This window comes from Dermochelys coriacea, chromosome 2 (genome assembly GCF_009764565.3).
Source record: "Dermochelys coriacea isolate rDerCor1 chromosome 2, rDerCor1.pri.v4, whole genome shotgun sequence".
Classification (NCBI taxonomy): domain Eukaryota; kingdom Metazoa; phylum Chordata; order Testudines; family Dermochelyidae; genus Dermochelys; species Dermochelys coriacea.
Genome location: NC_050069.1, coordinates 39,057,733 through 39,084,428, shown reverse-complemented (window position 1 = coordinate 39,084,428; position 26,696 = coordinate 39,057,733). Strand labels below are relative to the sequence as shown.

Sequence of the window (26,696 nt, the reverse complement as noted above, 5' to 3'; positions counted from 1 at the left end):
ATCGCTGGATAAAGTATATGAAAGAGAAATTGAGCAGTATGCAAAAGGTCTAGAGGGTGAAATTGTTAACCTGAGTCTTGATGGGTGGAGCAATGTCCACAATGATCCTGTAGTATGTGCTTCTGTGACAACAGAAGGGAATGTCTTCCTGACAGAAACAATTGATACATCAGGAAATGAACATACAGCAGAATACTTACAAGAAGTAGCATAAAAGCTGTAACAAACTGGAAAAAATTCAAATGTCTAGCAGCTTGGTCATAGACAATGCAGCAAATGTATCCAAGATGAGAAGAAATTTAGAGTAGAGTCCCAAGCTAATAACAGACGGTTGCAGTGCTCATTTGACAAACCTCCTAGCCAAAGACTTTAGTGTTCCAGAAATAAAGGCTAATGTTGTTGAAATTGCTTGTTACAGAAGTGTTTTGCACTTTGCAGCAGCTGCTCTGAAAAAAATGGGAGGAACCAAGCTAACTCTCCCACAAGATATGCGATGCAACTCAGTAGTGGACTGTTTTGAGCACTATATCAAGAACTGGCCTAATCTGATGACAGTTTGTGAACAAAATCATGAAAAAATAGATGGTACTGTAACAGCAAAAGTTCTCAACATTGGGCCTAAGAGAAATGTTGAACACATGCTGAGTACCCTGAAGCCTATTTCTGTAGCCTTGAACAGAATGTAGGGAAATAGCTGTTTTATTGCTGACACTACTGAAATTTGGAAGGAACTGAATGAGATCTTAAAAAGAGAAATATGCAATGACAGAGTTTTAAATTACAAGCATTAAAAAAACCAAAAACAAATGGGACAAGCACAATCTCCAGCTCATTTTGTTGCAAATATTCTCAATACTCAGTACCAGAGTCAAGCCTTAACTGCTGAAGAAGAGGAGTTGGCTATGACATGGACATCCAGCAATCATCCCCCCATAATGCCAACTATAATAAACTTCAGAGCTAAGGGTCAACCATTCAAGAAATGTTTGTTTACTGATGATGTTTTAAAGAAAGTCACAGCAGTGAACTGGTGGAAGTCACTTAAGCACTTGGATTCAGAGACTTGTGAAGTGATCATCTCACTTTTAACAGCAGTAGCTTCTTCTGCCAGTGAAGAAATAATATTTTTGTCCTTTGGACTAATCCACCTCAAATTGAGAAATCATTTGGGACCTGAAAAAGCAGGAAAGCTAGTTTTTCTTTTCCAGATTATGAACAAACAGGAAAACGAAGGTGAAGATGACCAAGGTAGCTGCAGAAGCCAATATTTTAAAGTTTGGCATGTTGACCTGGCTGACAGTTGTTTTTTTTTTTTAAATATTTCATTTAACTATTTTAGTTAAAAATTTTTAACAAAAACAAACCTGATTTTTAAAAAAACTGAATGTTTAATTAAATTAAAAATTTATATGCTTGTTTTGTTAAAATAAATGTTTGCTGTTGAAGAAAAAAATCCAGAATACATAACATTGTTGTTTTAGTTAAATAAAACAATTAAAATGTATCTGGTGATGTTCTCCTCCTAATACAGCATGGCAAGAAAATCCTACACATATTAATGATTGACCTGTTGAATGGAGATCGTTCACCTCCCAATGACTTCATAAATATCTGCTTCAATTACCTTTGGTAAATGAAATAACCAAATAATTCATTTTCAGGTAGCTGTAAAACTAATCTGAAAAGTTTTCAAAATAAATCACTTAAAAAATGCATAGGGTGTACCTTCTAAAAATGAAACCTACATCTCCAACTTGTGAAGAATATGTATTAAGATTATAACCAACAAGAATGCACTTTTATGTAAAATCCATGATTAAATCGAGTTTTCCTGACTAGTGATTTAAATCAATTTGATTTAAATTAAGTCTGCCCTGTAAGAACTTATCCATACTTTATCAAAGGTTTCCTTCCTAGAACACTAAAGCCATTGATTACTGTTAAGATATCCAATGAAAGAAAAGCCTAGAAGCACTAATATAAAACTCAGACCTTATGTTGGAAAGACATCAAACTTTAGAAGGACCAAAAATTTGACGGCCTGCATTTGTAAATGTGTTGGACTGATAAAACAATTAAGCTAGTTTAAGAACTCAAATCAGTGTCATATCAGGTTTATAGCAAAACCAATGCCATTTTTTAACATTAATACCAAACTTGTTTATTTTACAATGTTATATTCAAAATTAATTTTACTAGGGAATGAAAGGGATTAAAAGTACTGGAGGATATTTTACTGATCAAGTCTTACCACACTTGTCTTTCTCAGTCCTAACCTTCTTTTATGCAACCTATTTCTGAAATGGACCTTCCTATCCCAGGACACTGGAGTCTCATCTTCTATTAAATCCCTCTTGAAAACCCATTTCTATGAGGCTTATGACAATTCCACACTTTTCCTTTATATAAAAAAGTGCTCTATTACCACCTTCTGAGTCTTATTTGATTCTGTATTATAAACTCCTGCAGGCAGGCAATCAGATCTGTGTCTTGTACAGCATCAAACATTGGTACTTAAATCTGGCTATGTTTTGTAGAAACTGCCAAGATTATTTCAGTATTATCTAAATTGCAGTAGCACGTAAGCCCAAATCAGGATCATGGCCCTGTTATGAGAGGTACTGTAACAGGAAGAGTGCCTGACCAAAAATGCTTTTAGCCTAAGAGGGGATACAAGTAAAACTACCACACTTGATGGTGGACCCTTGTCATTATGTTAATTCCATATGCAAGATATCATCTATTACAAAGAAGTTTTGTGTTTCTTTAAGAAGGAATAGTAGGGACTGGAGTAAGAAAGGAATATAAAGAGACAGAAAAAAGAGCAAGAAACATAACAGAGGAAAAAATAAGGATGGCCGGTTGATGGGTGATTAGTGGCTCTCCATTTGCCCTTCTACAGAGCAAATCAGTGACAGTCCATCAAATCTTTTATAAGATGTAGCACATTTTGGTCATTTAAATTTACTTGTCTAGTTTTGAGAGATTACAGTGCAGAGCTGTAAGATACTTCTGTAATTTACAGTGTTATTAAAAAAAAAGTATATTTTGCACATTCTTTCCCTTCATGTAGGCTGTGTACATCAATAATTGGCCATGCATAAGATCAAGTGCAACATTGTCCAAACTGCCCGAGATCTGGACTCCTTTGAAAGCAATAGGAACTAAGCATTCTACAATAGGCAAGGGTGCCACTAACTGCCTTAGTGTAAGTTATATTTTACAGCATTATGTATGTGATGTTTCAAATGAACTGCTTAAGAGGTTTTTCTCCCTACCAATGAAGTAGGGAAAGAACATATGTTAGACAATCTAAGTTGAGTTATTTTTCAGTGCACACACAGCACAAGGAGAAAAGATCTTGATCTAGTTTGTGTTCCAAATGGAATTTTATATTAAATCTAAACTTATGAGCATGCCAACAGTGCAGGACCATAGTTGTCTCAGTGATATTCCATTTTAGGACTGTACATCTACTTTTACAGGGTCTCATCTTGATCAGATTTTATGATAAACTTAGATATTTTCTTCTGCAATATACACTGGGATTTGTAGTTATGACTGTTTTCCATCCAGCAACTATTAAACGTCAGTTGTGTCTGGAGTACGAGAGCCATCACTTACAAAATACAAGTTTTCTGGCTTCTTTCCATATATTTGTCTTTCTCCCTCTGCAGCAGGAGAAAGAGAAAAGAATTCACACACTGAGTATAATTTGATAAATGCCAATCAATGGCAGCATTAAATGATTTTATTAATCAAGCTATCTCAAAAGTTGAAACTATTGCCAATAAAAAGGAACCTTTAAGATGTCAGTTTTCTCCTAGTTTGAGGATCACATGGATACTATGTACTTAGCATTCCCTTGCTACAGGCAACTTCTAGGGAGAAGCCTCTTCAGATGCTCTTGATTACAAGAGTTCTGTCAAGAGCTTTAGGCTACCCTGTCCTTTACTAGTAGAGGACTAGTAATTATAACAAGTTAGCCAAACACCTGTTTTACCAGGACTTACTCACAGAGTTGAGTTTCAGCAATGGAAAAAAACATGAATTAATATCGTTCAGTCCAGAGTAAGCCAGATACATAAACATGCGTGGCAAGTAAAGGGATCTAGTTCTGAGGCATACCCAAGATATGCTGTTCAAATAGAAATTTATCTGAGCTTAAGCAAAACTGGTTACTAGAAGCAGTGTGGCCTGGAGGAATGGATTATTAATAAGGCAACTTTATTACAATAGTTTCATCAACAATCCGTAGAAAGCTACAAGCAACAGCAGGGGGTCAGAGGGAAACAGACAGTTATAGTATTAGGCAACTGACCAAATATTTGTCATTTTTATTCTGGTACTGTCAGTTTCCTACTTGTTACTGGCAAGTTCATTTTTAAGTTCTTGCAAAAGTTAAAGAAAAGCTTTATTCAGATGCCATCATATAGTACTAAGCACTGTATGTAGTTCTTGCTAGTCATGCTAGACATTAAAGTCAGGTGGGAATTAACGAGGGAAAAACAAATGGCTATCAGAAAGATGTGTTCTCACTTCCAAATACTGACTGTTCCATGAAACTTGTACTGACTTTTTCCACGTTCCTGCTTGCACTTATAAGGGGATCTCTCACACCTAGTCACTATGGTGATTGGTGCAACAAATACATCTAGCTAGATCAAGGCCAGAACACACAATATTGATAGTTGTCCTTTCCTTTGTCCATAAGGCTTTATTGTTAAGAATGAACCACGTATCTTGACTGTGAGGAATCCTGACACTTTGCTACACTGTTAGTGAGCCAAAGTTTCATACCTTTGCAGAAGAATTAATAGAATCAATGTTGTCATTCTGATTTATATTACACCAAATTGATCAGGGTAGCTAGCAGTCCATTTCAAACTCCAAGTTATTGATGACTGACAGAGTTTCAGTTCCGCTTTGTAATATTGAAGCTGTTAGCAGCATGACTAGAAACCTTTTGTAAGAGAATTAAAGGAAAACTATCTTGTTATTTTAGCAAGTTCCTATACCTTTGTGATGGGGAAAAGAGTTCAGATAGGTGCAGCTACAACCAGGAAGTAATTCTCACAAATTAACGGTGTGAAGTCAGAAGACTCAATGAGTTTGCACCTGCCTCCTATTTAATAATTTGGCAACTGTACACTGAAGCCTAATGGAAAGACTGATCATAGACAGTTAAATCAAGAGGCGACCTCATTTAGAGCCTTAATGGAAAACTAAAAATTGAACTATAGCTAGTAATCTCTCTGAAATATACTGGTTACCTTCAATGCATCACTTGTAAATCCAAAAGACTAACAATTTAATTCATGAATTTAGAATTTCTAACACTCTTTAGCATATAATAGTCTAAACGAATGATTCTAAAACAGAAAAACAGATATATTACAACTGCTAATGACTAAGATTTTTCAAGAGAGCCTAAGGGGACTAAGCATTCAACTCCCACTGAATTTTAATAATTGGAGCACACAACTCTTTAGATGCCTTTGAAAATGCAAATAAAGTTCTTGATTCAAAAATTTTGGCTAAACTTCTTCTGCATAATCCAAAAAGTTTTGAATACAGGACAAAAAATATGAATTGACATGGAAACTAAATATCAAGTCTACATTTAGAAAAGATGCTAAATGCCCATAAAATTACATGCAGCGATAGTACTTCCATGGAAGTACTGAATATCTTTTTTGGCAAGTTTGTTAAAACCTTTCACAGTATAGTGAATTATATTGTATCACAAGAGTTAAGCAATGCAGCTGCTGAAAAAAACAACAATCCACTGAACTCAACCAACTGATTCATTATTACACCATTAGAGCCCACCAGCAACCCACCAGTCTATGTGCCAGAAAAATTACGGCGGTGTTCCCTAAAAATTAGTAGGCTGGAAGAAGTAGAACAGTATGTTACATGCCACTTTTAAAGTAAAAATATAGTCATGTATGTCGATCTGCAAAAGCATTCAAAGGTTACTCAAACCCTAGACAAGCCAAGTGGGGGATGTTAATTTTGCTAGTACTACTCATTAACAGCTGATCCAGAAATCTGATTAAGTACAGATGGAATGTGGTAAATATGACTAGGTGATAGCATATTAACCACTTACACCTATATATCTTTATCAATGGAATATGAAATAGTTTTAGAATGGTCAATTCCCAAAACTAAAGCAACAGACATCCCTGCTGCAGCACTTTGAGAACAAGCAGTCACTTGGGTCTGTTCTGATGCTACTTATGCTCCTTTACAGACGCATAAAATTTGGGGTTTTTATTATATGCACTTCAGAGAACTGTATACCAAAAAAAATACAGGTGGATGATTAAATTCTGCCCTCTTCCTTCAGTTCTCTGCTACCCAGCTTCAGTTTACAGTGAGTACTTATAGCAAGTGTAAGTAGATGCAATTCCATGAAGAAGTGCCACTGTAAACCTTTGACCCTGAAATTAGTATGAAGCAGTTGTTTTACAGACACAGTTTGAGGAAGAAGGCCTCATTACCTCATTCAAGGAGTCCATGGACAGACCACTTGTCCCTGGATTTTTTGGCTGAGCAAAACAAGGCCCTAAACTCAACTGCATTTTTCTGTCTAACAATAACTTGGGACATCGCATCGATCAATTCCAAAATTTCAGGGAGTATTCTAGGCACCAAAAGACAACTCTCTTGATTTTGATGTAAAAAGAAACACCACAGACTCTGGATTCAGAGAATAAGCAGGCTTCCTGGTACTGCCTACACATATCAGTGGCAGCAATTTAACTTGCTGTGTGGAGAAGATATTTCCGTCAGAGGCCAGACAAAGAGAGTCTTACAGGGTGGCTTTGTGGGAGACAACTCTAGCGAGTGGACAAAAGGGAGACATACAAGGAAACATAGGTGAGAATGGTGATGAGGGAAATCAGGGACCCAGAAGAGGAAAAGAGGTAGGGGGCATGGAAACAGTGACCTGCAGTCTGCGGAAGGATTGGGAAAAGGAAAATAGAGCCCGGGAAGGGAGGTGCAGGGGGGTAATGGAGGACACAGACTCAAGCATGGAAGAGCTGCAGGGACTCCCTGAAACAGAAAAGCAGGGAAGGTGGCACATAAGGAGCTTAAGAGGGCGATGGAGGAATGCAAGGAGCCCCTGGTATGTGCAATGTGCTAGGCCTATAGAATCTATGAATATATCTATCTATAGCTGTATCTTCCTCCTATATTTTCCACTGCATGCATCCGATGAAGTGGATTTTAGCCCACAAAAGCTTATGCTTAAATAAATTTGTTAGTCTCCAAGGTGCCACAAATACTCCTGTTCTTTTTGAGAATCTATGAAGTATGCGTTCCCCCAGTACTACTTTCCATTGTAAATTTATCAGCTATTGCTCATGTTTTAAGTGAGCACCTAGCAACTGGCATAGGCCAATGCTTGTCTGAAACCCTGCGCTTCCTTTATAGCTGTTAAGTGTTTTGGAAATACCAGTACCTGTATACATACTATGAAGTCCTTTAGAAAGTATTCCTTGACCCAATTTCCCACGCTTCCATATCAGAATAATTCCAGTTTAAATGAAAGACTGGTAATACCAGGGTCACAGCAGGTCAGCAGCAGAGCTGGGAACAGAACCCAGGTCTTCCAAATCCCAACCCACTGCCCCAAATAGATTGTGTTCATGCTATTTGTTTTAATCTACCACTTTTATATGTTCCCAGCAAATTACAAACGCAGCATCATAAAGCTCCAGCACAATCGTCGCCACATTCTGGTAATGTCACAAACACAGTAGACTAAAGGGCTTCCCCCCACCACTTTCCTAATCTGTCAATTTAACGATTAGGATATCTATTATTTCCACAGTGAATTGTGGTGCAATATTTCACACCTTGCAGTGTTACCTGAATGACCCTGCAAATACCGAGGGAGAGCAGCAGCTTAAAAGTCATTTATTTAATGACCAAGTAGAGTGGGAAAGAAAAGCGAATACATTCATTTAAATGGAGCTTGTTAGGGAAGTATAGGGAGCCTGAGTAGTTTTTGCATGGAACTTTGTAAAGGCCATGAACCGTGTATAACTGGAACTTTATTACCCACACTTAAGATCCAGTTGTCTATATAAAATCAGAGTCAATAACTATGCTCTCTCATTTCCCTCTGAAGTTATTTAGTTTGCTACATGGATAGTTGTAGGCTATTCTATAGAGTCCAACTACAAAAACTTACAATTAGAGTAAGTCTCTTTTCATTTTCACTCAGATAGTAGTATCATGCAGATCCCTATGTTGAATATGCAGCTAAAATATGCTGTTGTAGTTGATTCTCTCACCTAGTAACATGGGCTAAAATGAATGTGGACTGGATTTTATCCCGTTTGCCCATCTCAAGTCATCGAATTTGGTACAGAAACTTCTTGGTACATACTAGTTTAATTAACGAGTCTATATGGGACATCTTATCCGTCAAGAAAGAAGAGTGAGTTTAGCTATAAATGTTAATTCTTTACCCAAAATTTTAAACTTGATAATTAGTGCACCTTTGAAAGCATTTTTAATACTAGTCACATGGATACATAAGATAGTAATAGTCTAACTTTTTTAATTAAACCTAGCATTTAGAAGAGCAGTTTTCTTACAAAAAAGTCACTGCCCAGGGCATTGTTTCATCTGGATGGTGGCTTAGTCCAAACAGGTTTAGTTTTGATTAAGTATAACTGGACTGGCCACACCCAGAAGAGCAAGATTTTAGCTGGCTGAAGTCAGTTAAGTATGCTGAGTAGTTATTATCTAAACAGATAATTTATATTTCTGATCACCAAATACAGCAAACAATTTAAAGTCCCTTCTGAAATCTGAAGGATACTGACAGGCTTTTTTTTTTTTTTTTTTTTGGCTTTTTTTGGCTTTTTTTCCACACACAGATACCTTAGATTAAAACATGCTGAAATAGTTTAATATTTTAGTTTCCTGATTTATTTTTTAGCAGGAACAATGAAAACCTTGTTTCAGAATCTGTTTTTCGTGCTTGAGAAAAAAAAATCTTAGCAGAATTAAGAAATATTTTATGAAGCTGTTGGCCTTAAAGCTTTATGAATCTAGTTTACAAGGCTGAATTTTGTATTAAGTCTGCTCAAGCAGTGTCCTTTTCAAAAATGCTGTTCTCTCCCACCAATATGAAACCTACTGAAATAAAATTAGGAGTTAGCAGCTTTGGTTAGTAGTCCTTAATCGGATTGAAGCACACTTCACATTGAGAAAGTTGTTTTAATAGTGTTACATCTGCGTAAGGTAGGCAGTCTCAGTTCCATAGGCACTTTAAAGTTATCCTTATATTAATGTTAAGACACATTCTGCACGAGTACTTTTAGTGTGCCAATCTCCAAGGAAGACAGACCCTAAATAGAACTAGACACTCAAGATGATGCTGAAATTGCCATATTCTCTTCTCTTCGGAGAAGTTGTATTCCATACATTTCAGTTCATTCTAAGAGATGATCATATCTCATTTCATCTAGTGACTATCCACCAGTCAAGATTTAAGGTGAGTCAGTAACCTTAATAGAAGTTTAAAATAAGGGTTCAGCTAAAGCATGCATACCATTTTAATCAACACCTGCATGTATCTTAGCTGATTTTACAACATATACATGTATAACTTGAATCCTTATATCACAAAATTTCAGTGAAGTTCTTGATTTACTGTCGCTGTTCTCACTAGCAATAGGATTTCTACCTCAGCACACATGCAAAAGGAAGACACTCACTAGCAATGAGTTCATTGTATACCAGTATGTGTGTATTATTGTAAAGTTTGAAAAATGTAGGTAACTAGATACTTCGAAGAGTGTTTTTGGCACCTTAATTATCATAATTAGAAACTTAAACATTCATCCCTCACGTTAACAAATCTTATTCTATACTGCAAGCCATAAAAGTAGGCTAACTCTAGAGACCACCTTCTTTGTTATACCTTTTATCACTAAAAGCTGTAACTTGAAGAGGGCATCAGTAGCTTTGCTACTGCCTCCTTGTGCAGACAGTTTTCTGCATGGCTGAGTCATAACTAACATTACATCATCTTACCCAGGGAGGGGCACAATTTCCATAGTGAGAATTACAACCTCATACAAGCAGCACAGTATACTGAAGATTCCAGATACAAAAGTCATCTGGTTTATGTGAAAAAAAATATTTCTTTGAAAGAAACCAGGTTCAATGCCCCTTAATTAGTTCATTCATAGATAAGTATAGTGTCAATATTTTTGCTTATATACAAACACGTCTATAATCAAGAGATCAATGGAATATAAAGTCTATGTACAATAAAGAGTTTCAACAAGTTTACAAATATGTTAGAATTGATGCCCATGAGGACTTTCATAGAAGTTTTGGAACGATGTATTTAAGGAAGAGAAGTCACTCAGTTATCTAATTTTGTTTTTCAGAAGTGGTGTATGGGGGAAGATTTTGGATGCTTTGCAAAGAATGCCTCAGTTTTTAGCAAGGGACTGAAAAATAGTAGTTTAAAGAGGGCCAAAACTATTTACCCTGCAATATTAAGCAAACATAAATTAAATACAGTTTTATTATCTCTCACCAGCACATCATTGCAGATGTCTCTTAGCTCTGTCTCAATTTTCTCTCTGTATTCTCGGGCCATCTGCTGTTTTTTCTCAGCACCTTCCGTCTTTTGTTCAATACTCGAGACGACTCTCCAAGATGACCTACGGGCTCCTACGACATTTTTGTAAGCAACAGAGAGAAGATTCCTCTCCTCATTGGACAACTCAGCTCCTTGCTCAGTCACAGACTTCATGCAGCCTGCCATGTCATCATATCTCTCAGCCTGCTCAGCCAGTTTGGCCTTTTGCACCAGCTCATTTTTATCCATGCTGATTTTTCTGAAGAGGGAAAATAGGAAGGCATTATTTAAACAATATTCATCAAGGGCAAATTAGCCTCATATGTAGAATGAGTCTTTTTTAAAATTATATAAATATTCTAGCTTGTCAGTTATGCAACTAAGGCGCTCAATGCTTGGACATTTATAAGACCAGTGACTTAAAAGTCTTCACGCCATGACATTTCTACAAATTCAAACCTTTAGCACTTCTAATCTTTCATTTCAGAGATCACATCATATTTGGAAGGTTAAGGTGCACCATTTCTGTACTTTCCCAAGTATGTAGACCATTCAAGTGCCTCTTGCCACTGCTCAGAGTTCTCTTCAGACTATTTCCAAGCAGCATCAGTATGATTAAGTTTCATTCATATGGTCAGTTTCATTTTTCTGATGATTGGAGAACAAAGTGGAAGCAGCATCAGTTGCTGACCCTTAAACAGTTCAGAGGAAGACCAGTCCAAAAAATAAATGAAAAACAGAAATTAAAAAAACCCCAAACAACTCCAGTTGTGCAACTGAACTAGTTGCACAAAACTCCCAACTCCCTCAAGAAGTTGAGGCTCTAAAATGAAGAAAAATAACTGCAGCAGCCAGAAGGAGTTTTTAAACTTTCAGATACTTACTAGCCAGAAGTTGATATCACAGGTTGGGCCCCAATCATACACCCACATACGCTTGCAGACCTCCTAGAAACGGAGGGGCTCAGCTTCTCACCTGGGCATTGCTCTTCCACCTCACTGGCTTGATGGGCACATTGCCCAATTTGAGTAAAAACCCTCATTGAGATGCAAGTGTTAGCTAGGTGCATTGTAGACCTTTTGGTCTGCATCTTAACAAGCCCTTTCAATCATACTGATCTAACTTGATTAAAATATAGTCTTTTGCATGTCAGAATGGTTAGAGTCCACCACCCCCACACTCATTTCACCAGTCTTTGATTCATAATATTTGGTAATTATTTCAAGCCCTGCAATATTCACTAGCTATAAGATTCCTTGGTATCTTAACTGATGAGGCTAAAAAGTGTGTTTTTATATTACTTATTCCAATTGCCATCCCATTGCTCCCCAACAGTTTTATTTGTCTTACTTCACATAAGACTACTGGGAATTGAATTTCTTGTATTTAAACTCAATTTAAAAAAATGCAGATTTTTTCAGAGATCAGGTCATCTCAAGGGTTTCAGTAGCTGTTTCAACCAACACTGGTCGAGAACAGTTGCTCTATTTCTCTGTAATATTTTCCAGGGTGGATTAAGGCCTTGACCACACTGCAAACACTGTTAAGAAGCCATTTTACATAATGGTTGCCGCTACAGCAATGTTGCCACCCAGCATAGATTAGACAGGGCAGATATGGTTAAAACATTCTCTGAAAGCCAGCTGATCAAACTGTGATTACTGGCCAGCTAACGCTAGCAGACTGGCACGGCAGGATCCTGGACAGCACTGCTGCACTTTAACAGAAGAGAAGCTACTTTCACGAAGCACAGCGATGGTGAGAAAATGCCAGTCAATTCCTCCGTACACTAGATCGCGTCTTGACAGCATAAAATGGTGCTGCTGGAGCTCTCCGCAGCGCAGGGCAGCCGGCACGGCTGCACCGAGCGCGGGGCGGCTACACCATGAAATCCACACGGCGTGGGCGAGGCGGGACAACCGGGCAAGACTCCTCCCGCCGCCCCTCCCGCGCTGCGGCCGCCGCATCCGCCCGGTTCCGAGACAGGCAGCGCCTCGGCTGGGCTCTTTGTCATGGGGGATCCGTGCCAGAGCCCAGCCCACTGTGCGCGCTAACCCCGCTCACCTCAGCCCAGCGGCGGGGGAGGAGGCGGCCGCGCCCCCGCCCCGACACAGAGCGACAGTGGGGAAAGCCGCAGCCCGGCGCCGTCGCCACACGGGCGAGAGAGGGGGCGAGGACCCCGCCCCGCGGCGCCAGCGCAGTCACCGCCCTATCGGAGCTGCCGCGGCCTCTCGGGAGCCCGGGCAAAGCGCCCATTACACGCCCCACGGCCGGGGTCCCCAGCGACGCCCCGGCTCCCTCCGCACCGGGATCCGGGGCGGGGCCACCGCACCAAGGCGCTCCAGGAACCCCGCTCGGCCAGGCGGAGGCAGCGCTGCCGGCGGGAGACCGCACCCAACCAGCGAGCCGCCTGCGCCCCACACGCTACGCGCCCTGCTCCCGGCAGTCGACTCCGCGGCCGGCGGGGCCCCGCGCGCTCAGGTGGGGCGGGTCGCACCGGACCCGGAGGGACTGCGCCCCCTGCCCCGCTGCCGGCCGGGCCCGAACGAGCCACCGCCCGGCAGCCCCACCTGCCAGAGGAGCAGCCCCCGCTGACCCCCTGCCCCGGGTCACACGCTACTGCCCCCGCCTCCCCCAACGGCTCCATCTTCCCCCTCTCCAAGGCAGCAACCTGGCAGGGGGCACAGGGAGGGGCGGACCCGGCCTCACCTGTGCAGCGCAGGCCACGACCGCAGCGGCGGAATAGTTACCTGGGGGCCAGCTCCCCCGCGCCCTGCCCGCGGAGCCCGGCGCGGGGAGCCGCCCTGTTGCCTGCGGAAGGACGCGGGAGGGGGGGGCGCCGCTATCCCGCCGGCTCCTTCCCCCCTTGCGGACGCCCCGCAGGGCTGACTGCGCCGTGGGCCCCGTTACCTGTGTAGGGAGGAAGCGGCGGCGCGAGCGTCTCTGGGCGGGTAGCCGGCACGGACTGTAGCTCTCTAGCCCTGCTGCTCTCTCCGCTGCAGCCTCTCTCCCAGCGCCGCACACGGGGTCTCCGCCAATCACTGCCCGTGACGTCAAACGGGGCCATGGCAACCGCGAGGGAGCGAGCGCCTTCCCCGCCGCCCCACAGGGCGGGGGCCGCCCCAACCGCCGCTGGCGTCGGCGCGCGCAGCACCGCCGGGGACACGCCTAGCCCCGCCATAGCCCCTGCCGCGGGCGCGCGCCTTTGCCTCCAACTGCAGCGTGTGAGTGAGCAAGCGCCTGCGGGCTCCGCGCCGCTCCCCTGGCGGCCGGGCTGGGAGAGGCCGCGCACCGACTCTCCCTTCCCCCACACAGACCTGCCACCCTGCCGCCTTCCGTCGGGGAGGGGCGTCCCTCCTGCTGACCTGTGCGAGGTACCTTCCGTGGGGCCTGGGGGAGGCTGCCCCCATCCCCTACCTCGGCTCGCTAGGGCGGCGTCTCTCAGTTCAAATAGCCCCACATGTGGCTGGCTGAAGCCCCGGCTCCCATGTGGCGCACGACGTTTCAAAACAGCCTGACTAACCCTGCCGCCGCTCTTTAGAGCAGCGGGTTCCAAACTTTTTTTTTCTCGGCACCCAGTTGAAGAAAATTGTTGATGCCCGTGACCCAAGGGCGCTGAGGATGAGGGGTTTGGGGAGCGGGAGGGCTGGGGCAGTGGGGTGGGGGGTGAGGGCTGCAGGGTGGGGCTGGGAATGAGCGGTTCAGGGTGCGGGAGGGTGTCCGGGCTGGGGGTGCAGGCTCTGGGGTGGGGCTGGGGGTGCAGGAAGGGGTTCCGGGTTAAGGGGCTCGGGGCTGGGGCACAGGCTTGCCGCCGGCGGCTCCTGGCGAGCGGCGCAGCCAGGGTTCAGAGGCAGGCTTCCCGCCTGGCCTGGCGCCGCGGACCGCACTGCGCCCTGGAAGCAGCCAGCAGCAGGTCCGGTTCCTAGGCGGAGGTGCACAAGCGGCTTCGCATGACTCTCGCCCGCATGCACTGCCCCCCCGTTGCTGCTTGGGATGGGGCAGCGCGTGGAGCCCCGTGGCCCCCCTGCCTAGAAGCCAGACCTGCTGCTGGCCACTTCCAGGGTGCAGGGTGGTGTTGGAACAGATAGGCACTAGCCTGGGCAGCACCGCCGATGGGACTTTTAATGTCCCCAGTGGCAGTGCTGACCAGAGCGACTCAGTGCCTGACATGCCAAAAAACGCTGCTTTAGAGCACCTAGGAGAGTTGAGCTTGAAGCAGAAAGCTGGTTTTACCCTTCACTCTAGCAAAGCCGGTGCTCTGCTGTGATCCATCGATCTGAGTTTTATGCCATTGCCCGTCACTGGAGGATCTGTGTGCCTTAAACAGAAAATCAATAGGAATTGCAGAGACCCTAGTTTCAGAGTAGCAGCTGTGTTAGTCTGTATTCGCAAAAAGAAAAGAGTACTTCTGGCACCTTAGAGACTAACAAATTTATTTGAGCGTAAGCTTTCATGAGCTACAGTTCACTTCATTGTATGCAACTGCTAGAGTCCCTAGTGGCCTTCCTGGAGTCTCTGGCACTTCTCCCTTTTTGGGGTCAGATCTCTTCTAGGGATAGGGCCAGGGGTTTCAGGAGGGATGGGGGGAGGGTTGAGAAGGGTTTTGAGAATAAAAGGTGTGTTTGAATTGTGAGCATTACTTATGATGGAAAGGCTTCCTCTGACAGAAAATTGCAACATTATCTAAAAATGGTCAGACTGCATCCACCCAATCAATTGGTCTACAGCCAGATCACCAGAGAATGCTTTGTCCTCCACTTCGCACATTTGTCATTCTGGGTTATGAGGAAAGCTTAAAAGAATTGGGCATGTTTAACCTAGAGATATGTTCAAATATCTTCAAATATGTCAAAGGTTATAATACTTCTGAGGGAATTCTGCACCAAAAGAAATTTCTGTGCATAATATTTTAAAATTCTGCACATTTTATTTGTTGTCAATAAATAAACTTGGATGCTCCAGACTGGCAGTGGGGAGCATAGGCCACTGGCTGCATGGAGGTGGGAGATCACCCTGCAGCCCCTCTCTGTCCCCCCGGAACACAGACTCAGAGGTGAGACTGCACCAAACCCTGACACAGTGCAAGGGCAGAGCCTACCCCAGAAACGCCTGGGGCCCTGCCCCTCCACACCAGGTGTGGCCTGGCAGGCTCAGCCCAGCAGGATCCAAGTGGGGGAGTGGGGGATCCAGGTTTGGGGTGAAAGGGTTCTATGTGGGGCAATCTGAGTGCAGGTGGCTCAGTGGGGGATCTGGGTATGTGGGGGATCTGGATGCACAGGGTTCATTTGGGGTTTCCAGGTAGGGACAATGGGACTCTGCAGGGGGATCCAGGTGAAGATGGTTGGGGCTCAGAGGGAGAATTTGGTGAGGGGGGGATGGGGCTCAGCAGGGGGGTCTGGGTGCTTGGGGAATGGGACTGGGTGGGGTGGGGATCCGGGTGCATGGAGCTCATCAGGGTGGGTGTTGGAGTGCAGAGGGATCACTGGGAGGGTGGTCTGGATGAAGGGGTTGTGATGGGGTTCAGTGGGGAGGGTCTGATTGCAGGAGGTGAGGCTCAGCAGTGTTGGGGTTTGGATGCGGGAAGCTCAGTGTGCCTCTTTCTCTGTCCTGTTGATCCTTGCACTCCCTAGACAACTTCTAGGCATGTCCTCTCCTTCTCTTTCTCATATGGACTGCGGAAATGGCTGTAGACTTGTAAATATAATAAAATGACAGAAGTGAGGATGTTGTCTCTAGATTGTTTAGCTCTTCAAAAGTATACTCATACCAAGGAACATCATTTGTTCATTTTTAGGTGGTGACATTTCTGCAGTAGTTTTGACTTTTTCTGATCTGACACAGCCCCTTCTTTATCACGTGCCCTAAGAACTGTAGTCAGGTTTGTCAGAGGCTATTGTACATTTTGTTCTATTCTGACCACCCCAGCTGCCTTCAGACCTTGTTTTAAATTTACATGATACTTGTTCTTGGATTTCCCACAAATTAAACTTTAAACTTTCACTTCCCCTAGGACTTACAAAACCTCATTCTTTTTCCTTTGAAAGATTTCTGGAGCACTTGTGAGACCAAATGGGAGGTAACAAAAGTAAGGTGTTCTGAATGGTGGGGCAGAACTCACCAGAATTCACTAGTGACATGTGGTGAGGAAAAATTATTGCTCAAGATAAATTTGAAGAATGTACCTTTTCCTCTTTACTGCTTCATTGAACCTCTGTAGGACTGTGCAGATGCAGAGGTCTCTCTTTTTTTTTTTTTTTTTTTTTTTGCAATATACATCATAAAGGCATATCACTTTGTAGGTTCCATTACACCATTCTTCTTTATCATATCTAGTTCTTGTTTCAATTTTAGAAGCAATGGGATTATTATCCTTGCAGCTGTGATGATCCAAGGAGATATACATTGCTCACCTTTGTTTGTGCTGCCTCCCTGATTCATTTGCTTCAACAAGATATATTCCTACCACCATCTTTTATTATTACATTTCCTGCCTGCTTCCATTGGCTTGGAAAACCTTATCTATCCTGTGTTCTACTTTATCATGCCTGTTACATTTCTGTCCAGGGAACTTGGTATTCTTAAAAGACTTCTGTTAGGGGGTGTGATGGTGTATACCTGGCCTTCATGGCCCTCTGCTTGAGGCCCCACTGTCCTACTACTCCCCACCTGAGAAAAGGAGCAGTGAAGGTGGGTCCTCCAGGTTTTCCTAGAGAGGCTGCATGGAGCAGCCAATCAGAGCCCACAGGGCTCAGATAAAAGTTGCAGCAAGGCCTTAGTAAGTCAGTTCCTGGCTGGGACTGAAGGATCTTCTCTAGCCCTGAGTGGGAGCTAGTCTACTTCTGGCTGCATTTTGCTTAGCTGGATTTGTAGAGAGTTGTATCTATATCTTAAGACCTTAACACTGAGGTACAGGTGGAGCAGAAAGGAGCAGGTAGGAAGAATCCCAGGGAAGAAGCAGCAATGAACTGAAGTGAGTGGTACATGGCTGCTGATAATAGGGACCCTGTGTTGGAACCTAGGGTAGTGGGTGGGCCTGGGTTCCCCTGCTGTTCACAGAAAATGGTGTAAACCCCATTAAGGGGGCAGGACTGAGTTGGGAGCCTAAACAAAGGGCTGCATTTAAAGGGGCCCAGAGCTAGGATTGAAGACCCTACTAAAGGGGAATAAATTATTTATCAGAGTTTATAACACCTTGGAAGGGATTCATTTGGGCTTTGTGACTTGGCTGGAGGGCTGAGCCAGTAAAGAGCTGCCAAGTGAGTTTCACCACCTACAAGGGGTGCCAGGAGCAGGGAAAGAACTGCAGTACTGCATGCAGCAGCAGGAGGTGCTCAAAAAGTGTGTATCCCCTTCTATAGGGGGCTTCCTTTTCCCCCAAGAGAATTTTTTTTCTTTGCTGCTTTTTTGTACCATGCTTCTACAGTTTTTTCTTGCTGGATGACTTGTGTTTTCACTATCTCAGGCTGTCAGGCATACTTGTCAACATCCAGGAAGGAAAAACCAATAGATCATGAATTTGTAAAATTATAGAAACTTGCATACACTTAGATTTGCATAAAAGTGCATTAAAACAGAGCAGGTGGGAGGAAGAGGGTGTGGACAGAGTGACCCCAAAATATCCTTCTCTTTCCATCACAGAAGATTAGGGTTGGAAGAGATCTGAGAAGGTCATCTAGTCCAACCCCTTGCTCAAAGCAAGATCATCCCAGCCAGGGCTTTGTAAAGCCAGGCCTTAAAAACCTCTAAGGATGAAGATTCCACCACCTTCCCTCCACAACACATAACTATTTCTTCCGTAACATTATTATCCCTCCCTCCAACTGTAACCTTTTAGAAGGTGGATGGGGAAGCAGAGCAAGGCTATTCACCTCTGGAGGTGGCAGCAAGGCAGTTTTTTTCCAACCCCTCTCTCCCTTGGGGAAGGGGTGATACAGCAGGGAGAAGGCCTTGTTCTGGGGTTGACAGCACAAGAAGCCAGTGGGAGCAGCTGCTTGCCAGCTGGCTCTTAAAACAGGGGTCCCACCACATCAACTGGGAGATAAAAGCATTGCTTTCTCCCTGTGCTAAGGGAGTAAAGAATGCATTAGTCTATGGAGCAGTTTTGATTGACTGCCTTTCTCCAGGGGGAAGGAATATGAGGAATAGCTTATAGCAGCCAAATGGAGGGAATTTCCCCATAGGCTAGGGGATTTCCCAGCAGCCCCCCAGAAAGGTCCGCAAATTTCTGGTCTATGCGAGAATCCTATAGATTCAGCAGGTCTGTCATACTTTTGTAAAGCTTTTGTTACTGTTTCACATGACCCGTCTCATAAACAAACTAGGGAAATGCAACCTAGATGGAGTTACTTTAAGGTGGGTGCAAAACTGGTTGGAAAACCATTCCCAGAGAGTAGTTATCAGTGGATCACAATCATGCTGGAAGGGCATAATGAGTGGGTTCCCACAAGGATCAGTTCTGGGTCTGGTTCTGTTCAATATCTTCATCAGTGATTTAGATTATGGCATATAGAGCACACTTATAAAGTTTGTGGATGATACCAAGCTGGGTGAGGTTGCAAGTGCTTTGGAGGATAGGATTATAATTCAAAATGATCCGGACAAACTAGAGAAATGGTCTGGAGTAAATAGGATGAAATTCAATAAGAACAAATGCAAAATACTCCACTAAGGAAGGAACAATCAATTGCACACACACAAAATGGGAAATGATTGCCTAGGAAGGAGTACTGTGGAAAGGGATCTGGGAGTCATAGTGGACCACAAGCTAAACATGCGTCAACAGTGTTACACTATTGCAAAAAAAGCAAACATCCTTCTGGGATGTATTAGCAGGGGTGTTGTAAGCAAGACATGAGAAGTAATTCTTCCACCCTACTCTGCACTGATTAGGCCTCAACTGGAGTATTGTGTCCAGTTCTGGGTGCCACATTTCAAGAAAGATGTGCACAAACTGGAGGGAGTCCAGAGAAGAGCAACAAAAATGATTAAACATTTAGAAAACATGACCTATGAGACAAGATTGAAAAAATTGGGTTTGTTTTGTCTCGAAAAGAGAAGACTGAGCGGGGACATGTTAACAATTTTCAAGTATGTAAAAGGTTGTTATAAGGAGGAGGAAGAAAAATTGTTTTTCGTAACCTCTGAGGATAGGACAAGAAGCAATGGGCTTAAATTGCAGCAAGGGCGGTTTAGGTTGGGCATTAGGAAAAACTTTCTAACTGTCAGGGTGGCTAAGCACTAGAATAAATTGGCTAGGGAAGTTGTGGCGTCTCCATCATTGGAGATTTTTAAGAGCAGGTTAGACAAACACCTGTCAGGGATGGTCTAGATCAGAGGTGGGCAAACTACGGCCCATGGGACCCTCCTGCCCTGCCCCTGAGCTCCTGGCCGGGGAGGCTAGCCCCCAGCCCCTCCCCTGCTGTTCCCCCTCCCTCACAGCCTCAGCTCACTGCGCCACCGGCACAATGCTCTGAGCGGCGGAGCTGCAAGCTCTTGCTGGGCAGCGCAGCTGTGGCCTGACCCGGTGCTCTGTGCTGCATGGTGGCATAGCTGGCTCCAGCCGGGTGGTGTGGCTGCCTGTTCTGGTGCTCTGGTCAGTGCGTCTGTAGCGCCGCCAGCCACCGGTGCTCCAAGCAGCATGGTAAGGGGACAGGGGTGTGTGGATGGGGCAGCGGTCCAGGGGGGCATCAGGGAACAGGTGGGGTTAGATGGGGCAGGAGTCTCAGGGGGGCCGTCAGGGGGTGAGAAGCTGGGGGGGAGGTCAGATGGGGGTGGGGTCCAGGCCATGCCTGGCTGTCTGGGGAGGCACAGCCTCCCCTAACCAGCCCTCCATACAATTTCGGAAACACGATGCGGCCCTCGGGCCAAAAAGTTTGCCTGCACCGGTCTAGATAATACTTAGTCCCGCCACAAGTGCAGGGGACTGGACTCTTGAGGTCTCTTCTGGTTGCATGATTCTGTGCTTATGGCACTGCCTATTGTAGAGTTAAGTCAGACATTAACTGTAATTTTCTGACAGTTCCTTGTTTAAAATCCTAATTACTAGATGGTCTTTTATATGTTCTTTATTGAAATCAAAGTCACAAGGCTGTACTTGTACATTATAGTACCCTTACAAAGGCTTGCATGCATCCTTCAATAACAGCGTGCCTGCTTGTGTATTACATTCCTTTTTGGAACTGAACATTCATACTTTTTAAGAAGGTGTCATAGTTATTCCAATCTCCTTCCTCAGCAAAGGCTAATGATTTATAAACATTTTCAGCCTCATTCCTCATGATGTAGATTAACGAGCAGACCTGTATTTCATCACTCTCTGTGGCAAGCTTGGCTGTGTTTTGGAATCTACTGACATGTTCCTTCCTCTCAGGATATTTGGTCAGCTGATCAAACTAAAAAACTTCTGGGGCATTGAATTTTTGAATTTTCTCTTCCTTCTGTTTGTAGTGGTCCAAAACCAATCAACTGCAAACACCATGTCATATGACAATGGTTATAAAAAAAAAAGTCACAGAAAAAGCTCCTTCTTTACATTTTCCTTGTTCAGTGATAAATTAGGATAAGGTGAGGAGTATTACCCCTAAAGCTATACACATTCTTGGTCTCTCTGCTTCACTGAAAAGCTTCTGCCTAGGACCCCTTGTGGGGGTCCACAGAGTAAGATTTCCAAAGGGATCCGCACGTTCATTTGAAATTTTTTAGGGGTCTGCAAACAAAAAGTTGAAAACCACTGGCCTAGAACCTTTTCCAAACCCCTTTTTCCTGCTTGGCTTCCTCCTGAAGTCTTAAGTAAACAATACACATATCCTCCTCAGAAGATGCAAAGAACCAGTACAACCTGAAGTCCTGTTTAGGTAATCCTTGTAGTCATATCTTCAGATGACTTTGGATATGGAGTGATATATTAATGCAGATCTTGGTTGCAGATGTCCACATTGGGGATGCTTCAGACATTATCTGATAGAGGAGGTCAATTTATTTGAACAGAAGAACAGCCATACTGGGTCAGACCAAAGGTCAATCTAGCCGAGTATCCTGTCTTCCGACTGGCCAATGCCAGGTGCTCCAAAGGGCATGAACAGAACAGGTAATCATCAAGTGATCCATCCCCTGTTGCCCATTCCTAGCTTCTGGCAAACATAGGCTAGGGACAACATCCCTGCCCATCCTGTCTAATTGCCATTGATGGACCTATCCTCCATGAATTTATGTAGTTCTTTTTTGAATCCTGTTACAGTCTTAGCCTTCACAACATCCTCTGACAAAGAGTTCCACAGACTGACTGTGCGTTGTGTGAAAAAATACTTCCTTTTGTTTTAAGCCTGCTGCCTATTAATTTCATTTGGTGACCCCTAGTTCTTGTGTTATGAGAAGGAGTAAATAACACTTCCTTATTTACTTTCTCCACACCAGTCACAATTTTATAGACTTCTGTCATATCCCCCCTTAATCTGCTTTTTTCCAAGATGAAAAGTCCCAGACTTATTAATCTCCCCTCATATGGCAGACACTTCATACCCCTAATCATTTTTGTTGCTCTTTTCTTAACCTTTTCAATTCTTATATATATATAGATATATATAGATAGATATATAGATGGGGCGACCACATCTGCACGCCATATTCAAGAGTGGGTGTACCATGGATTTATATAGAGGCAATATGATATTTTCTGTCTTATTATCTATCCCTTTCTTAATGATTCCCAAGATTCTGTTTGCTTTTTTGACTGTCGCTGCACAGTGAGTAGATGTTTTCAGAGAACTATCCACAATGCCTCCAAGACCTCTTCCTTGAGTGGGAACAGCTAATTTAGACCCCATCATTTTATATTTTGTGATGGGGCAAGGCCAGATGGCTATAGAGAAGTAGTCTTATTGGGATCCGGAAAGTGGGCGGGCGAAGCCCGTCCACTGCTAAAGGATCCCCCCCAGCCTAAAAGGGGGATCCACAGGACCTAGATAGCCAAAAAAATTCCGGGAGACAACTAATGAAATAACAGGGACGGGAGTGCGGTCAAAAGGTCAAACGAAGGGAACCGGATGGAGACACCGAGCAGAGAACCCTGGACAGTGCCCACTGCTCCTCAAAGGCGTCAAGGGAGTCAGAGGACGCTGCCCAGAGGAACTCTGCCCGGATACGTGAACGGACCGAGGATCGGAAATAGGCCCCACAGTCACAGGAGACTCCATCGGCCAACCTCCTCACTCTGGTTTTGTAGATGGCCATTTTAGCTAGGGCCAGGAGGAGGTTGACCAGGAGATCCCGTGACTTTGTGGGGCCACGGATAGGGAGTGCATAAATGAGAAGGTGAGGGGAGAAGTGCAGCCAAAAATGTAATAAGATATTGGTGAGGAGCCGGAATAGGGGCTGCAGCCTGGCACACTCCAGGTAGACATGTGCCAGGTTATCCCTCACGCCGCAAAAGGGGCAGGTGTCTGGGATTGAGGTGAACAGCGCCAGGTACACGACCGTGCTCACGGCTCCGTGAAGGAGCCGCCAACTGACATCCCCGGCGGACCTTGGGACTAAGGTGGAATATAGGCTGGCCCACCGGGGCTCCTCACCCTCCAAAGGTGGCAGGAGGTCCTGCCATTTTGTATCGGGGCAGGACACGAGGGTGCGGGTGTGAAGGGGGTGGAGCACGAGCATGTAGAGATGTTTTCCTGGCACGGTTTGAAAGCAGACCGGCTGCATCTCGTGCAGCCGGCTTCTGGTGAAGGGATCGGTTGGGTCCACGGGGCAGGAGTCTAATTAAAAGGTCCGGCGGGCCTGGGGTAGCGGGTGGGCGGGGCGTGCCCTCGTGCTGGACCTGGTTGAGAGAAACCCGAGCAGCGGGCGGCAAGGCGGCCTTCACCTCCTGAAGTATGCGCCAGGAAGTACAAGGTCTGGAAAGCCCCACGCGCTGAGCGAACGTCAGGAGATCCAGCCAGTCTCCCCGGCCATAGTCCAGGAGGTCTCCGACTCTTGTGACCTCTGCCAGGACCAACCTCTGGCGCACCAAGCGGGACTCCGCCACCTGCACATGGAGCTGGGGGTTGTGTAGCAGGGGCTCTGTAAGGAGATCTGCCCCCTCGGTGGCCTCCACGGACCTGGTCATTGAAAAGAGTTTCCAGGTCCGGAGGAGGTCCTGGTAGAAGACCGGCAGCCCAGAGAGGTCTCATGGAAGACCTCTCTGATGGAGATAAAGGAGCTGCCAGTCGTATCTGAGCCCTCGGAAGCGGCACAGGAAGGTGTGCGCCAGTATGCTCCACGCCGGACTACCTGCACCATAAAGGAGCCTCTGCAGGGTCTGGAGGCGGAAGACATGGACCTGAGCGAGCAGACATTTTAGGCCCTGCCCTCCCTCCTTCAGAGGTAGATGAAGAACCCCTGCAGGGACCCAGTGCAGTCCTGACCAAAAGAACTCCAAAATCGGTGTCCGGAGGTGGGCTAGGAAAGCCGGGGCCGGGACCAGGGTGTTGAGCCGGTACCAGAGCATGGACAGGACTAGTTGATTAAGCACCAGCGTTCTCCCTCGAAGGGAGAGGCACCGGAGTAGTCCTGTCCATTTCCGGAGCCGCTCTATCACCCCGCCCTCTAAATTCTGCCAGTTCTCCGGCGGAGAGGGATGCGTGGCAGAAAAGTAAACGCCCAGATCGAGCAGCGGACCCGTGCTCCACCGGATGGCCTGAAGCGCGGGTGGGAGGGAGCTCGCCTGCCGCCAGTCCCCTACCACCAAGCCAGAGTTCTTGACCCAGTTGACCTGCGCGGAGGAGGCTGCCGTATAGATGGCCTGGCAAGCCTCCACCCACGCCAAGTCGCCCGGGTCCTGGACCACGAGGAGCATGTCATCAGCGTATGCCGACAGGACCAGCCGCAGCTCCGGCTCCCGCAGCACCAACCCTGTCAACCTCCTTCGGAGGAGACAGAGGAAGGGCTCGATCGCCAGAGCGTACAGCTGGCCCGAGAGGGGGCACCCCTGCCTTACTCCTCGCCCGAAGCTGACCGGTTCGATCAGGGTCCAGTTGAGCCTCATCAAACACTCTGCGGAGGCGTACAGCACCCGGAGAAAACTCACAAACCTGGGTCTGAAGCCAAACGCTTGTAGAGTGCTCAGGAGATACCCGTGATCCACCCTGTCGAACGCCTTCTCCTGATCTAAGGACAGGAGGGCGAACGACAGACTATCCCTACACCCAAGTTCCAATAGGTCCCGGACCAGATATAGGTTGTCGAAGATGCTGCGGCCCAGGAAGGTGTAGGTCTGGTCTGGGTGGACCACGTCCGCCAGCACGGTCCCTAGCCGCAGCGAGATGGCTTTTGCCACGATTTTGTAGTCCGTGCTGAGGAGCGAGACGGGACGCCAATTTCGTAAATCGCGGAGGTCCCCCTTCTTCGGCAATAAGGCGAGCACGGCTCGCCTGCACGAAAGAGGGAGGATCCCGCTCTGCAAAGACTCGGCCCAGACGGTGACTAGGTCTGGGCCCAGGACGTCCCAGAACACGCGGTAGAACTCCACGGTCAGCCCGTCTATGCCCGGAGATTTATTGGTGGGCATGCAACGGAGGGTTTCCGAGAACTCGGCCAGAGTGAGAGGCAGCTCTAGCCGGTCTCGGTCGCCCGTGCTGACCGTCGGGAGCTCCTCCCAAAGCACTCTGCAAGCGTTAGGATCGGTCGGATCTGGGGAGAAAAGGCTTGCGTAGAAGGCTCTCGCCCTCCCGCACATCTCCACCGGATCCGTGAGGGGAGTGCCATCTTCTGCCAGTAGGCAGATGATATGTTTCTTAGCCCCCCTCTTTTTCTCCAGGGCGTAGAAGAAGCGGGAGCCGCAATCCATCTCCCGAAGGAGACGGATGTGGGATCGAACAAAGGCACCCCGGGCCCGATGGTCCTCGAGGGTCCGGAGCTCCTCCCGCTTCTCCTGGCACGCTCCGCAGAGGGGTGGATCCTCAGGGCTGGCGGCCAGACACCTCTCCAGCTCTAAGACCTCCCGTTCCAACTGCTCTATCGCCGCATCCCTCCGTCGGCTGGCGCCCCGGGTGTAGTCACGGCAGAAGAGCCGGGCGCGCACCTTCCCTAGGTCCCACCACCGCCGCGCCGAGGGAAAGGCACGCCGTTGCCCTCGCCACGCCAGCCAGAACTCCCGGAAGGACGCCACAAAGCCCGCATCCTTCAGCAAGCTGTTGTTAAAATGCCAATAGGCCGGCCCCGGCCTCTCGGCGCAGAGGGAGGCTGTCACGGTGGCTATATGATGGTCAGAAAATGGAGCCGACCGGATGCTGGAGGAGTGGGCTCGTGAAAGATGAAAGCGTGATAAATAAATGCGGTCCAACCAGGAGTGGCGCGACCGATGGGCCTCTACCCGGACAAAGGTGAACGTGGAAGTGTCATCCGGGTGGTGGTCACGCCAGACGTCCACCAGGGAGTGGTGTTCGATATCTCCTGGAGGACGGCGACGGTGGCCAGGCTCTGCTCGGTCCCCGAGCGGTCCCGCTCCTCAAGGGTGATGTTAAAGTCCCCTCCCAGGACCAGGCACTCCTGAGGATCCAAGGTGCCGAGGAAGGCGGATGCCTGCTGATAGAATTGCAGCCACTCCGGGCTCGCTGCTGGGGCATAGATGTTGACGAGGTTGACTACCAGCCCCTCCATGCGGACCCGGAGGTGCAGCAGGTGACCCGGCACAGCCTCGGTGACCCCCAGCACCTCTGGCCGTAGGTCGGGGGAGAACAGGGTCGCCACTCCAGCCGTACGAACTGTGAGGTGGCTAAAGTAGACCCTGTTCTCCCAGTCCAGCCGCCAGCTGTCTTCGGCAGTCAGATCCGTATGGGTCTCCTGCAGGAAAACCACAGAGTACCTCCCCTCCCGAAGGAAGGAGAGCACCTGGGACCTGCGGAGACCCATCTTACAGCCACGGGTGTTCAATGTTGTGATGGTAAAGGGTGCCATGAGGAGGGCTGGGGGGGATCCTCGCCAGTAGGGACGCTCACGGCTCCCGGCGGGCCGCGTAGCAGTCCGTGACCCACCCCGTAGGTGAGTAAGGAGTTACGGAAGTGGTGGACCCGCTGGTAGGCCGCGGCGCCCTGCCTCCCGG

The 26,696-nt window shown here is 46.4% G+C and overlaps 1 protein-coding gene across 4 annotated transcripts in view; it reads right to left on the bottom strand.

Annotated features, from left to right (window-relative positions):
• Positions 1 to 13,684, bottom strand: part of YWHAZ (tyrosine 3-monooxygenase/tryptophan 5-monooxygenase activation protein zeta) — a 29,038-nt gene extending 15,354 nt beyond the window's left edge. Inside the window, exons 1-2 of one of the 4 annotated variants that reach the window (XM_038389263.2) lie at positions 13,535 to 13,684; positions 10,580 to 10,883 (exon numbers count right to left, since the gene is read on the bottom strand). In XM_038389263.2, the coding sequence (XP_038245191.1) occupies positions 10,580 to 10,873 (294 nt within the window). In that variant the 5' untranslated portion in view covers positions 10,874 to 10,883; positions 13,535 to 13,684. Of the gene's footprint in view, positions 1 to 10,579; positions 10,884 to 12,286; positions 12,817 to 13,333; positions 13,508 to 13,534 lie in introns of those variants that run through there. The other 3 variants (XM_038389266.2, XM_038389264.2, XM_043507503.1) reach the window with 3 other exon arrangements.
• Positions 13,685 to 26,696: the final 13,012 nt, after the last annotated feature.